The sequence below is a fragment of the Excalfactoria chinensis genome, chromosome 5 (genome assembly GCF_039878825.1).
Source record: "Excalfactoria chinensis isolate bCotChi1 chromosome 5, bCotChi1.hap2, whole genome shotgun sequence".
In the NCBI taxonomy this organism is placed as follows: Eukaryota; Metazoa; Chordata; class Aves; order Galliformes; family Phasianidae; genus Excalfactoria; species Excalfactoria chinensis.
In genome coordinates this window covers 32,485,679-32,501,909 of record NC_092829.1, presented here as the reverse complement: position 1 = coordinate 32,501,909, position 16,231 = coordinate 32,485,679, and the positions used below count along the sequence as shown (strand labels likewise).

Below are 16,231 nucleotides of genomic sequence, written 5' to 3'. Positions count from 1 at the left end.
TAAACCTGCACTGATGTAAGTACTCATAAGTCAAATGTTCAGTGTTACAACAAGCCTAAATTTTGGGGGTTTTGACAGGAATTATTTGCACAAAACCCTATTACAGCTAGGCCTCTAGATAATAAAGCTAAATACATTTCAGAAAATATCATTTACGTTGACATTCATAGTGACTTGCAAACTTTTCCACATATTTTTTTTGTAAATGAAGAAATGAATTAATGCTCTACGTCTCTACAAAAAGTAACTGAATTCAGATATTGGAAACAACTAGAGATGGAGCTTCATAAAAATTGCATTGAATGTCACTCATTTAGGTCACTTTTGATGTACCATCTGAACAGGAGCTGTAGATTGGGGCCCTTCTGCTCACAAGAAACCATCACAGAAGTTAGTCTGATTCCTAACGTCACAGGGTTGTTTTTTTTTTGCTGTTTGTTGCAGACATTTTTACGTATGTAAAACATATTTCTTTACTAAAGCTCAGTTTTCTTTTACTAGCAACTCCTGTTCATCACAATGAAAATCTACAATAGTGAGAGGAAGTAGTGGTTTTTGAACACGTATAGCCAGAAAATACTCCTGAACATCCATGAAGAGTGATGTTGGATTAGAAGTGTAATACAATAAGGGCATGCCCACCTGCCCTTTCTCCATCCTAGGAAAAGCAAATACATAAAAACATTGCTAATATTTCACTTGATCCTTCTCTGCAGCCCACAGGGAGTTTGTCAAGTATCACGTATGCTACTGCTTCCTTTCTTTCCAGAATACAGCTCTTTGTTATAGATGGATGAATGTATTGAGCAAGTAGGGAGAAAATGAAAGAAAAAAACCCATACCCGCAGGCTCCTTAATGAATGTTTTTTTCTTAAGTTGTGCAGTGTGAGGCCCTTGTGTTTCATAGAATCATAGAATTACTCAGGTTGGAAAAGACCTTGAAGATCATCAAGTCCAACCGCAGCCTAACCAGTACCCTATCTCTTAAAAAACAACCACAAAACAACACCACAACAACAAACCTCTGCTAAATCATATCCCTGAGTACCACATCCAAACGGCTCTTAAACACATCCAGGGATGGCGATTCAACCACCTCCCTGGGGAGCCCATTCCAGTACCTAACCACCCTTTCTGTAAAGAAGTTCTTTCTAATATCCAACCTAAATTTGCCCTGGCGCAACTTGAGGCCATTTCCCCTCGTCCTGTCACATGTCACTAGTGAGAAGAGACCTGCCCCACTCTCACTGTCTCACCATTTGCACTGCACTTGTAATATCCTGACACACATCTCTGCTGAGCTGTCATGCAAAGCCATGTCAAATGTGAGATCTGCAGTCCTCACATCTGAGTGTAGTGAGGAAGTCATCAATTCTGCAGCTGGACAGCCCGGCTTGCCTGAAGCAACTGCATTCCTATTTCCACAATCAGATCAGTCCTTTCTGCATGCTCTATTGGTTCAAGAAGCTTCTCTTCATGATTTAAAGAGATTTAGGCCACCATTTAGGGATGAAGGTTAGAGTACTCCTAGAGGTTGGTCAAGCTTGTTAACTATATTACCTTCTTCAGTGGTTGCCCTAGCAAACTTTTGAAAGGGGACCAATGAGCTGTAGACTTTCTCTGCTGTACTCAATTTGTAGCCAGTAAACCAAGGAAATAGCTGAGAAAAAAAGAACGAGTGCTTTGGCAGCATACCATAGTACTAGAGCAGAAGGTCAGCCAGAGTCCAGATACCAGTGTCGTTAGACAAAAATAGCACTGATGTCACCTTGTGATTTCAGACTTCCCAATGAAAGACCATGAAGGCTTAGAGGGCTTTTCTTGACATACAGGCACTGTCAGCTTTTAAAGAACACTGGCGGAAGAGAGCTGTGTTTCAATAAGAGCAACCTGACTTTCTTTCACAGAAACTGAATTTGTCCCTGTGAATAAATCTGCCAAGTCAGATACTTCATCTAAGATCGGTGTATCCTAACACACACAATGTCCCAATTTCTGCTCCAAGCCCTTAAGAAATTTCACTGCCCCAGTATGAAAAGGGACCATTTTTACATGGGAAGTAGGTATGGTAAGTGAATCTCAGCCCTGGACAGCTGCTCTGTCTGAGGTAGCCTGCAGAATCCAACCCCCACCTGAGAGGTGTTGAACAGACCCCAGTAGCAGTATTACCTTTTTTGTTATTAGGACTGCATCTTCAGATAACTGGTTCTATAAAATACAGCTTCTCTGTAGCATAGGGCAGAAACTACAAGCCAAGTACAGCAACCCATAAGGAGCACCAGGACTAGCATGCTGGTTAGCAGTACTTCATAAATGTGTTCCCAGACCAGGGGGAGCTCAGCTTCCAGCGTCACTGTTTTTCTCTCCTTAAGGAAGAGATGAGCTGCATGCACCAGGAGTCAGCCTACACACAGCTCCTGGCCTGGGCACAAACTTCACAGCGGACTGACACCCACGCTAACCCCCTCCCTATCATTTTCCCTCTCTCTCACTCTTTGCCGGTAGATATTTTTAGATTTCACTGGTTAAAGCTTGTCTCTTCTCGGTGCTCCTACACACAGGGCCAGCACACACGCCTGCTGTAGATAATACAACTCAAGCACAGGACTTGCCTACAGAGCACCTTGATCCACATCAAGGAATAAATTCCACTTTCTTACACAAAAATACCGCCCTTTCAGAAGATGCAGAGGGAGCTGAACCAGATGGAATTGTATCGCTTACAAGTTTAAATAGGAGATTTCAACAAAAAGGGGCGACAGCAACTTCCTCTTTTCTATAATTTCCTTCCAGTGTGCAAGATCTTGTCTCTTTTTTTTTTTCCAACACTTGCTGTCAGGCCACTTCTCATGCCGTCCGCCATCAATGCAGCGGTGGCTCAGCAGACAGCTGCTGGGTCAGTTCCCAGCACTACCAGCGCTACAACTGAAGGTACAGGGGGAGGCACAGGAGGGATTTATTCTGCCATTATAAGTCGCAACCAGCCCATTATCAAGGTAAAGGAAAAGACCTACGAAGAGCTTCACAAGAAATGCCTGGAGAAAAACATTCTCTACGAGGATCCTGATTTCCCACCCAATGAGACTTCCCTCTTCTACAGCCAGAAAGTCCCCATCAAGTTTGAATGGAAAAGACCACGTGTAAGTAACACATTTACCGAGTGCCTTCTGCTTTCTGTAAGGTGAACGTGTGGCTTATTTGCAAAGGGGCAGGAGGAGGAGGGAAGGGAAAAAGCTGTCAATGTATTTCCTTAGAGCTTTCCTGGGAGATAGCTGGCTAGGCAGTAGAAGCTCTCAAAGTATATATAATGACTAAATCTGACAGCAATAAAAAGAAAAGAGATGGAAGAAAGTATGTAGAAATAGAAATGTGGAATTTTACTTTTTTCTTCCATGACTTGCTAGGAATTTTCTCACTTGAAACAAACCAAGAAAACTTCTCCTCCTTGTTCTGCAACACATTATTGGGTTTTCAACACTACCTTACTTTGTTTACAGCTTTTATTTAGTGTTCTGCTGTTTTCGTACTCTGAGAAAATAGAAGAACAGGTTATGCTCTGAAACATGCTTTTACTTGTGTCGTGGTTCTTAGTTCTTCACACTGTTTAACTGCCTCATGATGCTCCTTACCCACTTACCCAGAGTACGGGTGTTGCAATCACTATGAGGACAGACTCCTCCCCACAAACCCTCTTTCTCTTTGTCTTCTTTTGTATCCTGTGGCTGTTCCCCAGCCAGCCTCCACCTTTCCTGTGAGAAAGAAGGATTAACTTTTAAGTTCCTAACTAATTCCCCATTCTACCACAGGGCAATCTGTCCTTTTTCCCTATCATTCCTTTTTCCCTATTATTTCCCTATCACACTTCCAGCAAGTGATCCCTGGGGCATCCCCTCGCCATTGCCCTGCAGCAGGGATGTGGTCCTAGGGAGCTACTCTGGCTCCCTCCGAGTACCTCCTCAGTGCAGAAATCAATTGCTTCAGTAACAAAGTAAACGGCAGTAGATAAAACTAGCTGGAGGAACATAAGCGAATAGCAGAAAACCAAGTGCTTTAGAGCGCAACTGTTACACAACAGCAACATCATGGGGGAGGAAACAGGACTCTGTAGAGTCCTGGGTACACGTGCTGTCACATGGCAGGGAGCAGCCCACTCCTTCATCGTCATCATCACAGCTGCATCAGCTCCCGGAAATGTGTGTGGATGACCTAAATGTGGAAGCAAGCCAGTCATCTGAAAGGGGGTGGAGGGGATTTCCTGTATTTCTATAGAGAGAAAAGTGGCAAAAAGGTATAGAGGATACATGCCAGCATCCTGGGGCAAACAAACTGCAACTGTGCATGTGAAAAGGCATCAGAACATAAAAAAAATACATGGTTCAGAATCACTTCTGTCTCATGTAAATGAGCAGCTTCCTTTTGGAAAAGCTGGGTTGCTTAATGAAGTTTGGGAGCTCTCAACTGTTCACATAACTACAGCATGCCTGAGGCTGTGTAAGACTCAAAATGCAACTTAAATACCAAAAACTAAAGCTGTCTTAGTTCTTCTAGAACAAACATTCAGACACCTGCTGTGTCCTTGGTGCCAGTCACAAGTTAGAGCGGATGCAGGAGCTCTGCAGAGCACAAGGCTGAGCCTGTTGAGTCCCGGTGCACTGCAGGACAATGACACAGGGGCTGCCCTGCCTGGTGCCTTGCAAGTGAAAAATGCCTATGCTTTCTGTTGCTGAATGTTTGTTTTAAAACCACATTGTAATTCAGGTCATTGCTGTACCCAGCAGGTTCCCAAAGAGGGAGGGAGCTGCACATAATGCTTGCTTCTTTTATATCAGATCCACATCACAACAGCAAAAGGAGATTGCCCTTGTGACCTGATGCAAGAGGCCTGTGTATGTTGATGCTGGTCTCAGACTGACTCAATACTTTGCTTTACTGGACTTTGAAACTGTAGGATTTGTATCACTGATAGCAGGACCTGTCTGATAGTACTGCACATGAGAATAGACACAACAACCATATTACAAAAAAACCCATAGAGTTAAATGGATGTGAAGTAGAAATACAGTAGTAAAGACCACAATGTTAAGAGGTGAAAATGATCACTGAAGCACCAAATATTAAGAATCAACTGCATGGGCCATGTTTTGTAACACTCTAACAATAGGAACAACTTCTTATTAAACTACAATGACCTTTCTTTGGCAAAGAAAGTGTCTAGTTTGTAAACAATAGTCTTATAAAGTGGTAGTTTCAAATTAGTTCGAAATTCACCTTGAGTTGAATCAAATTTGAGAAAGTATTCTAAACAAAAATAGCAGAGGGTCAGAAATCTTGAGATTGTATCATAATACTGGCCTCATTCTAGATCTTCTCTCTGTAGCATACTGTGGATGTCACTTAGCCCCAGAAATAGTGAATAAACAAATGGTCCACATGCCATAGGATCTCATTTAACATAGAGAGCTGGGAAAGAAGCCATGTGTTCCTGACCACCTCTGGCTTTCTGAGTCACCTTAGCCATGCCATGCTGCACATTTGTACGGCTCTTTCCTCCCAGCCCAAGAGGCTAATGTAGAATGCAACAGGAGTGAAAGAAAGAGGATGGTACTGAATGAGCATTATTTGTAATGACACCAACTCGTGTGGGATTGTTGAATGCAAGTTTTTTCCAGAAGCCTTTTTCAAGGAATCACAAAGTCAGTCTGAAGGGCACACGTCTGCCATTCCCAAATGCCATGACCAAGCACAGTAACAGTGACAATCCTCAGTTGAACAGCACGTACGAGCTAACATCTGAGCATGGTGTACCAGCACTGCTATTGCTTCTGGGATTAGGGCAAGATCATGCAGCAGGGATGAGATCCCTGAAGGCACCCCCTGCTCTGCTGCTTCTGGTCCTGGTGGCAGTGAGAACACAGGGAGTGCCACCATTTTTAATGGTGGTTGCCATGCAGGGCATCTGTGAAGCCTGCTGCTGGGGTGATGAGGAGAACCCTGTAATTCTATATGGTGACAGCTGTGCTGCAATGTGAATGCACCCTCATAACACACAGCTCGGACTAAAGCCAAGCATGGCCAGAGCAGGCCACAGCACCAGCTGCTGAGGCGCACAGCAGGGCTTACCAGCCCAGTGTGCTGGTAAGGACCTCTGAAACAATCTTTCTAATCCTATATTAATTAGGTCACGGGGAGGCATATTCCCTGTTGTAAGATGAGATCTCTAATAGCTCCTAGCTAAATGCCTTGCACCACGCAGTAACAAGCAAGGTCTGGACCATAGGGGGCCAAGGGGGAAGCAGGAGCCTACAAACACTCTTAGACCAAGAAGATATTTCCTTTGCTTGATAGAATTGGTTTGGGGAATTTACTTAGAATGCCAACAGTTCTTAAAGAAATTAATGCTTTTTGCTGAAACAGCGTAAGCTGACTGAAGAGCTTTTCCTGGCAGAGAAGAAAAGCTAATGAAAATGCAGCAAAGGTCAAATGCCATTTTCAGTCATGTGCTGCCTTGGTATTTTCCAACTGATGTGCAAGTACTCTCTGCCCAGGAAGTAGTATATGCACTATGGATGGGTTTTCCTGGTATTCTGTCTCTGCTGCTGTAACAGTCACTCTGCTTCTTTGTAATGAAACTACAGCCAAAACTGAGTCAACTCAAAGGACAGGAAAGGTCTGGTGAATAGTACTAAGGCAGTCTGAGGCACTCCAGTCAGAGGAGACACCTTCTGGGTGATTCACTGCATAAACGTAGTGCAGCCTGTCAGCATTCTGTGTGGTAATGACCTCAGAGATGAAGAGCAACCTCTTGCTTGGCCAGCAGCACTGGAATATCAGGTGTCACCTGCATCTCAAACACCAGGTGACAGTTTCTCATCAGCCTCAGAACACACTGAAACCCTCCTCTGTATTCCTTTATAGATTGTCCTCCAAAGCAGATGAACACAAGATGCAATAAATCACAATGAATAGCAGTTAATCGTCACTGCACATTTAACATTTGTGAACATGTATGCATAACGTAACCACTTCCACCTAAAAGACAGCATGCTGGATTTCAGGTCTAGTTACTGAAGTGGCTAAAAACACAGTAACGGCAAAGGAAAAATCCCAAAGCCCTCACACCTTGTTTTCTACAGAACAGCAAGGCAATGTGCAGAAGGATGTTTTCACAAAAGCTAGTGGGTGGTAAAAAGCATGAAGGTATCTCAAACAGCTATCTTGACAGAATTGGACCTCAGGACAGCTGACTAAGGCCTGAAATAATAGGACAATCCCTCCATTCCCTTCCTCAGGGAGAATAAGGCAATTGCTCTGGGAAGCCAGCAGCAGGTCTCTTTTTGGCTCTGTGACTAATCCAAACAGTTCTACCAAAGCAACCCTGCTGATCACTGCAATGGAGCAAAAAGGGAGTTCAAGCCAAGTGAAAGTATTAGACCTGAAACCCGAGCCTGGGAAAATCCAGGGCTACCCTGATTACATTGGAAAATCTTCAGACTGCAGAGTTAGTATCAGCTGCCTGCACTGCCAGTTGTTCCACTCACAAAAGGAATTTTCAGGTGTTTTTTCTTTCTTCTTCCCACTCCAGCCCCATGATCTTCCTGCCAGATGGGTTCTTGGACTGTATCTTCTTCCCCATTTGCAGCTGCTCAGGAAATTGTGGAAAAGTTCTGTGCAAACACTGTAGTAGTTCTGTCTGGTACCTATTTACTGGTACTACCTACATAGTCCTTCCCTCCCTACAGCAGTACCTTAATTTATGCCCATACAGCACCTCATGCCCATTCTGTCCTTACTGATATACCTAATATATCATCCCAAGTGCAGGACAAGAGAGATTCCTTTCCTCAGGAACAGATGATATCTGTATTACATTCCTCAATTTAGCATTGACAATTAAATACTGCAGCATGAGGAAAAGAAGAAAATCACTTAGCCAATATTTGATATTCCTGAGAATAATAGATCTTGATATCTATAAACTGTCTCACATTAAGTTAAAACAAAACAAAACAAAAAAGCCCACTGTCTTTAAAGAGCTTTAATTTCTGTGGAAGTCAGCCATCCCAATGTATGCTTTCGTGCTCATCTACCTGTTTATATTTTACAGGAAATTTGTGAGAATCCACGATTTATTATTGGCGGAGCCAACAGAACAGATATCTGCCAAGGAGAATTAGGTATGAAATTGTCACATCCACCCCACACATACGCAACTTGCATCATAGTTCAACTCTCAATTTTCATTTGCTTCCAAGGAGATGTTTTAAGTCCCTCAGTATTAAGTCCCTCATATACCACTACACATCTACTGATTCCTTCCCTATAACAAATGGGTGACACCTGCCTACTACCAATCTAGGGAGGAGCTTTGAGCAAACAATGCTTTCCATTAACTAATACCATGAGTGTTGCAAAGCACCATTTGGCAAGACCTGGCCCTTCCACAAATACTGTCGTATTTTTTCAGCTTTTTAGTCTTGTTATTTTCAAACTTCTGGAGGCCTTCAGCCAAGTGTGCCTTGTACAGAAGGATAACCTCTATGTTGAAGAATTTAAGCTCAGATGCTCAAAGCTGCCTTGATATATAAAGCCACTAATTAGGTGTAAGTGACAACTCTGCAGCTGTCAGCCACACGGCACTCACCTGCACTGCTTTGTAAAGACATTTCCCACTCAGCTTTTCCATGCCTTCTGTGGTTTTATTGCTTCTCCTGTGACAGGTGTGTGCCTAGGCAGTGGTGCCAATGAGCATTTCCACAGCATCAGTGACTAAGAAGTGCTGAGGTACCTCAGAACACAATGAGAAGAGCCCTTTACTGAAAGGCTGTGGCACGCACTATTGAACAAAATCAGTGTTTCACCTGGCAGTACCTTAGCTTTCCCCTTTGATTCTAGCTGCTCTCACCCTCCTCATTTTGCCTGCTGCTTCTGCTTGCTTCCAGGCGATTGCTGGTTCCTGGCTGCCATTGCTTGCCTGACACTGAATAAAAAACTGCTCTGCAGAGTCATACCTCACGACCAGTCCTTCATACAGAACTATGCTGGTATCTTTCACTTCCAGGTGAGTCCCTTCACCTAGCATTAGGGAGATGTAATTATATTCACCCAACAGCAAGCTCAGCTCTTGGCACACTGTTCCCTTTCCTTCTTTCACCCCGTGAAAGCATGAGCAACAGCGGGAAAGGAAGAAGGACTGAATTCCTTCACCCCAAACTCTTCCAACAAGGCAGACACAGAAGTTAATTAGGGAACATTAACCCACCCACAAAGCATTTGCAGATGCATGGCCTGTGTGTATGACAGATAGCAACAGGTGTTTGGTCTTGCCTTCCTGCTCAGCTGCAGAGATACTGGTGGTTGGCAAGAGCATCTATTTTTAGGGCCACAAGTAAAAATAAGTCACTGAAGAACAGATTTTTCAGAAGAGATTGACTGTTGTCTGTCTTCCCCATGGTTGTCTAAAAACACCTCCCTTAAGATGGATGTATTGCTCAGGGAAATTCAGCGTGGCTGCCTCCCTTCCCATGACATCACTTTTTGGCACATTTTAAAGCAGGATGCAGACCTCTACCTGTAGCTGTCCAAAGTTCAGGTGGCTGGAGGAACACCAGGTAAATCTGAAGGAATACAAACCCTCTGCATCTGATCACAATGTAAGCCAGAGCATGGTTCCTTGCACAGCTGCATCTGCATGTCCATCCCATCCCAGTAATCTCACACTGTGTGCAGGAATTGTTATTTACAACTTCAACTGTAATCTAGCTCTGAAGGAGGAACTGGAAAAGCCTGAAATTACGAGAAGGGAGAGGAAACAGAAGGCCAGGAGCAAGGCACAGTGTGCAGTGCCATGGTGGAACAGTCACACGCAGAGTCAACTTGCTCAAAATCTCCCAGGAGTGTTAGAATTCAGACTCCTGGGAGTGTTAGAGCCATCTAACAACTCCAAACAAGGACCTGCAGTTTCTGTCAGCTTAAGTCCGGTTGCTGTGGCTCAGCTCTAACCTCATGTAACAGAAAAGGGGGAAGTTTTAATAGCTGTAGAGCAGTTCAGTCTTTCTCCTTCCTCTGCTCAACTTTCCATCCAGGCTCCCCCTTCCCTGCATACAGTGAACCCAGACATTTTTCTGTTTGCCTTCATTCAGTTTTGGCGCTATGGAGACTGGGTGGATGTCATCATTGATGACTGCCTACCCACATACAACAACCAGCTGGTCTTCACCAAATCCTCCCAGCGCAATGAATTTTGGAGTGCTCTCCTGGAAAAGGCCTATGCAAAGTAAGTCAGCCTCTTTGGCTTGGGGGGAAGGATAGTTGAACTGCTTTGTACTGAACTTGTCCTATGCTCTTTAGCTCTGCACATATCAGTGCCTTTTCCCACAGATTCTAATTGAGGATGACATAAAGCATATTTTCTAGGGTATGTGTTTTTGGTTTTGTTATTCAGAAGTCTATATTTGATTCTCAGCATCTTTTTTTTCCCTCTCTTTCCAAGACTACATGGGTCCTATGAAGCTTTGAAAGGAGGCAACACCACAGAGGCCATGGAAGACTTCACTGGAGGGGTGACAGAGTTCTATGAGATAAAGGATGCTCCTAAAGATATCTATAAAATCATGAAACATGCCATTGCAAGAGGATCCCTCATGGCCAGCTCCATTGATGTGAGTCCATATGAACTTTGTAGATAAGTCACAAGAAATGACAGAAATCTCCACCAATAATTACATAACAACTTTTGCAACAGCGTAGTTTAGTCCACGTAAGCAAACATTCATTTGCAGGTGGTTTCAATAACAGTTGTGAAGCAGCAGTAAAAGCAGGAAAACAACTGTTGATACCAATTATCAGAGATAATGATGGACTATCTAGCATGTAATGACGAAGTAGAGAAGTTATCTAGGCCGTTGTTCACCGCATATCTGTTTGTATAGTTTCTTTTGTATCCCTGTCTCCTATTTCTGCACACAAATTTTCTTCCATTCTCTACCAGGATAACCTAGGCTTTTCCTACGGAGCAGCTCCTCGAAGTGACATTGGGGAACTGATTGCTCGAATGGTGAAGAACCTAGAAAATGCACAGATGACTCACTCCACTGTGGACTACCAGGGGACAGACGAAAGGCCAGCCTGGGTTTGTACATTAACAGTAGTGATTGCACAGCAAACAGAAAGGACTTCAGTCCTTTCAAGCACACACACACACACACACACACACACAGAGAAAAGCTTAAGACTTCCAAACTTAAATCTTCCAAATCTTTATACAGAAACATTGCTGTCCTTTACTCTCTACCAGGCAGTTCACATACCTTACTTTTCAGGGAGCTGTGTTTCAGTGGAAGAAACAAAACAAAACACCAACCCACCACTGAAAAAACATATCACCTAAAACATTTCATTTGCAAACTCCCTCTTGCAGAAGTAGCCAATTTGTAGGAAAAGCAGCCAATTCTTCCACTTAAGACATCCCTATTTAGTCTTCCTGAATGACTTGAAATAGTGTAATTATTTGGGAAAGCCCAGCATGGCTGCCTTTTGCAAGCATGACTTTCCAAATCACCCGTGTTTCCAGGGGAACTTCCCTCAGTTGCTGATATTACTGATGAATAACTAATGGAACGTTACAGAACTCTTTCTATAGTTGCTGCTGTTTTACTGCTGGTTGTTACACTTCTGAGCCATCACCAGAAAAGTCTGTGACTCTCAATGGAAAGAAGCAGTCAGTGCAGACCACAGAAGCACTCCAGGGAAGTGGGCCAGGGCACTCACTGCATAAGATAATATTTTTAAGTAGAAAAGAAGGAAAGAGGTTCTGCTAAATCATAATGGCAACGTGAAGAGAAAATCAGAGAAAAAGAAAGAAAATAGATATGAGGTAATAGGCAGAAAAAGTAAGGAAACTGGAATAAGATAAAAGAAACAAGAGCAGAAAGGAAATAATGGAAAATAAAGGTGACAGCCAGGAAATACTTGGACGAGATTCCTCCCTGTGCAAGCTGTGTGACCTTACTAATACTCCATTTCCAGCACTGACTTTCTCACGTCCTCAGATGTGTCAAAAACAGATAGAAGAATTACCAGCATGGCCTTGCAGTCATTTCTTAGTGACAAACATAATGAGGGGAGAAGTTTCACACGTGGTCCATCTGCATTTTGCGCAGCCCTCCTTTCCCACCATTCTCCATGATTTTCCCTACAAGCACAGCCGGCTATATAAGCCTGCCATCTTACTCTCAGTTCTTCAACACCCAGATAAGTAAAAGAGCATAGAAGCAGCTGATAGCAAGTGTACTTGTATCTGCTGGAGAAAGCTATACATTTCCTGTGTTTCAGGTGAAAAACATTGTAGTCCTGGGGATTATGGAATAAAGTCTCCATATCTACAGGAAATACATTTTAATAACAATGTTAGTAGGAAGACTGTATGAAATTGGGTCATGATGAGATTGCAGCAGTGCATAAAAGAAATATTGCAATAGGTGCTGAGCTGCTCTTGTGTTTCCAGTTTTATCTGCAAAATCTTACTGAGCCATACAATAGTATACCATCCTACAAATGGCTGAACACTTCTAGTCATGGACAAATTAATGATTTTGATTAAGCACGCTATATACTAGCACGTTCTGAATGCAAACAGCAGCAAACTACATAAAGAGAAAGGGTATATCACAAAACATCCTTTACAATTAATAATATTTTGCTCCTTTAATTAATTCTTCACTCCTTTCTAATCAATGACATTCTCTGGATGCTAAGCTTGATAGAAGATTAGATTAAAAAAAAACAAAACCCAAAAGTCTCCCCAACAGTGTCATCCTCCCTTCTGCCTCAGAGCTGCTGGTTGGTCTTCACATGCCTTTCCCATACTGTTATCCTGTGTCTAACAGACTATAATGCCAATGCAGTATGAAACCCGGATGTCTTGTGGGCTGGTCAAAGGTCATGCATACTCTGTCACAGCTGTGGAAGAGGTAAGTGCAGTCTTTTGCCTACTGCTCTGGGATCCTTTAGTCTAGACTGGCTGAGTATCACGCATGGCAGCAGAGCTGTGTACAGGGGGACAAGGTGTGTGTGTGCGGGGGGAGGGGGGAGATATATAAATGATGAAATAAAGGAAAGAAATTTTGTTTTCAAATAAACTACAGCTTCATGGAAAAAACCAATCAGTCCAAGGTTTGGCTTTCTGTGTGAATGGATGTTCCTCCATGATCTGCATGGGCAAAGGTAGTCACAGCTGGCCACCTCTTGGTCTTACAGCCTTCCTATACTCATTCAGGGCAAGTCAGGCTGAATGATGGCCCTGGAGAGCACCTGGGGAGATGGTATCAGTGATGTGACAAGCAGAACATTTCCTTTCTAAGACCATTTCTCACGAAATAATTCAGTTGATTCTTTCTGCCTTCTCTTTCAATTAGACAACATTTAAAGGGGAAAAGATACGTCTGATAAGGCTAAGAAACCCGTGGGGACAGGTGGAATGGAATGGACCTTGGAGTGATAAGTGAGTAGAAAGTGTCTAAGAGCATCATTTGATTTGGAAAAAAATAAAGTGCAGCTTTATTTGCCTTTTTCAGCTTGTGTATGGCCCTAACATTTAACAATGAGGTATCAGGTTTTACTAAGAGATAGTTCAGTTCATCAACGACAGTTTGCAAGCACTTCTGTCTTCAAGCTAAACAAAATAAACACGTTCATTTTTTATTTCTGAGAGCTTCTAATAAGAAGTCTGAAGGGAAGCAAGAGTGAAGCAGAGCAATTTCTTCTCCATTTGAATGTATGGAGCTGGAAACATTGAGAATAAATAGTTGCAGAAATCATAAAGGAACATTTTTTTTTGTGAATGTAGAATGACAGTGCTTGACTTTTCTCACTGAGGCTTACAGTAAAAGAACAGGAATATAAATGAAAATTGGGCATTGCAAAATGTAATGTAGCTTGTTTACACTTTTGCAGATCAGAAGAGTGGAACTTTGTTAATGAAGAAGAGAAAATCCGCCTGCAACACAAGATTGTGGAAGATGGGGAATTCTGGTGAACTATCTGTCAAAAAAAAAATTGTGTTTCTATAGGAAATAAGCAACTATTACAAAAAATTGGTCACTCTATGGGACTTAAATGTGATAAAACAATGCATTAATTCCTTCATGTTCCCCAACAAGCCTTGCTTTGTAATCACTCTCCCACCAGAGTATATTGAGTCCCATAGCCCATCTAATTATCCCATATTTCACAAGCTCTCCATCCCCTTTCCTATGATCTGTACCCTCACTCCATTGTTCCCTAGTTTGGAGCTGAAACCTGGGTTAATTGCCCAATAGGCTTAACTCATTAGGAAACTGGAGCTCCCACTGCAAAAGTGTACTAGTAGAAGCTGTAATATGGGTCACTCTCCATTACCTCTTTAGGAACAGTATATCTTTCAGACAACTACTGACCATGCAAATTCAGCTTCCCTTCAATTGTTCCAGGATATCATTTGAAGATTTCATGAGGCATTTCACAAAACTTGAAATCTGCAACCTCACACCTGACACTCTGGAAGCTGATAAGCTTCAGACCTGGACTGTGTCAGTCAATGAAGGGCGCTGGGTGAGAGGCTGCTCAGCTGGAGGATGCCGCAATTATCCAGGTGAGCAGTGAGTCTTATGAGATACCACCTCTCTGATGGGGGCTATACTGCATCCCATAGGCTAAATCACACTACAGCCCAATCAATACTCAGCCACCGAAGGAAAGCTTTGATTCCTCAATGCACAAGTCACATTGATTTTCTATCTAGTTATCTTCTGTCACTGTGTTTGTGACGGCATCTCATAAGCCCAGAAGGCAAACCTGGCAAAGATGAATTCTTGTTTGAATACTTTGCACTGCAGGTAAGAGGTATCAATTTCACTCTATCAGCTAGATTTGACTTTGGAAATTCTCTGGTAAGTTCTGCTACATTTAGATTCTCTGAAAGTTTATCAAATGCCAGTTCTTCACTTTAAATCCTTTGCTATACAGTTGTTAGAACTATATAAACCCTCAAACACATAAAAATATATACATTATATTTATGAAAATAAAAGCCTGGCTTTATCCTTTCCCTCAGGAACTACAGACAGAGAATAGTAAAAGTTTCCTTTGGTCAAAAGTATTGTTAGAAAACTGAAGATTTTATTTTGCTTTGGATTGTTGATGGCATTTCACAGATACATTTTGGACCAATCCCCAGTATCGCCTGAAACTCCTAGAGGAAGATGATGATCCCGAAGATGAAGAGGTTATCTGCAGCTTTTTGGTAGCACTGATGCAGAAAAACAGGAGGAAAGAACGCAAGCTGGGAGCCAACCTCTACACCATTGGCTTTGCCATCTATGAGGTACTAGTTCTAGACCTTGTTCTTAGTGCCAGGTTCCCAACCCTTAAAGTACATGTTTACTAAGGGAGTCATTGAACTGTTCATCCTGACTACATGAATTGCAGTTTCTCCTTTGCAAGGAAATGTGGAAGAGAGGAAAAAAAAAAAAAATTCAAAGCTTTGGTGCCATTTAGCCCATAGTAAATTTAGGGTTTATTGCACCTGGAAGTAATGCACTTATTAGGTTTTTATGGTGATTTTATGTCAGATTTTAGCATATTCTTCTGCATATCTACGTCAGTCTCCACACTTCCTTAATCCACGCTGAAACTAAACATCTAATTGGCAGAACCGTGTAAAGAGGGAAACAGCCAAGACACAAAAGTAGTCATCAACATCTGTCCCTCTAGTGACTTCAGGTAGAAGTCAATTTACTAGGTTCTTTGCACAAAAATATTTGGTTCAGATCTCAATGGATCTTGTGTAGATCACAAGAAATCGAGAAAGGAAGGGGGAATTTTCTTAGAAAACTTGTAGAAATTGAGGTAATGTAATGACTAGCTACAACTCCAGATATCCCTACTGTTAGATTTATAAGCAAGTAGACTCACCTAGAACTTCTGTTTCTTCTCTTTGTTACTCCCTAAGGTACCCAAAGAGGTATGAGCTGAATGGGGACAGACTGACAACTTGGTGTATGCTCACAGCTAGTGTCACTGTTGCTCCTGTCTGTAAGTCAGTGGGAAACTGTCCATTCAAGTTTGTTTTCAGGGATGTTACAGAAGTGAAACTGCTAACCATTATGCTTTGAGTGTTTAGTAACATTTTCACAGTCCTTTTACATTCTTTCTCACTCGTACTTTGTTTTCATCTGCACTCAGTCCTTTTCTGTTC

General features: G+C 42.4%; 1 protein-coding gene across 1 annotated transcript in view; it reads left to right on the top strand.

The window, feature by feature from the left end:
* The first annotated feature begins 2,577 nt into the window (after positions 1-2,577).
* The window catches only part of CAPN3 (calpain 3), a 25,761-nt gene continuing 12,107 nt past the window's right edge, over positions 2,578-16,231 (top strand). The window contains exons 1-12 of the mRNA XM_072339146.1: positions 2,578-3,140; positions 8,105-8,174; positions 8,940-9,058; positions 10,140-10,273; positions 10,490-10,658; positions 10,988-11,128; positions 12,885-12,968; positions 13,413-13,498; positions 13,951-14,028; positions 14,466-14,626; positions 15,189-15,358; positions 15,986-15,997. Coding sequence (XP_072195247.1) covers positions 2,850-3,140; positions 8,105-8,174; positions 8,940-9,058; positions 10,140-10,273; positions 10,490-10,658; positions 10,988-11,128; positions 12,885-12,968; positions 13,413-13,498; positions 13,951-14,028; positions 14,466-14,626; positions 15,189-15,358; positions 15,986-15,997 — 1,515 coding nt within the window. The 5' untranslated portion in view covers positions 2,578-2,849. The remainder of the gene's footprint in view (positions 3,141-8,104; positions 8,175-8,939; positions 9,059-10,139; positions 10,274-10,489; positions 10,659-10,987; positions 11,129-12,884; positions 12,969-13,412; positions 13,499-13,950; positions 14,029-14,465; positions 14,627-15,188; positions 15,359-15,985; positions 15,998-16,231) is intronic.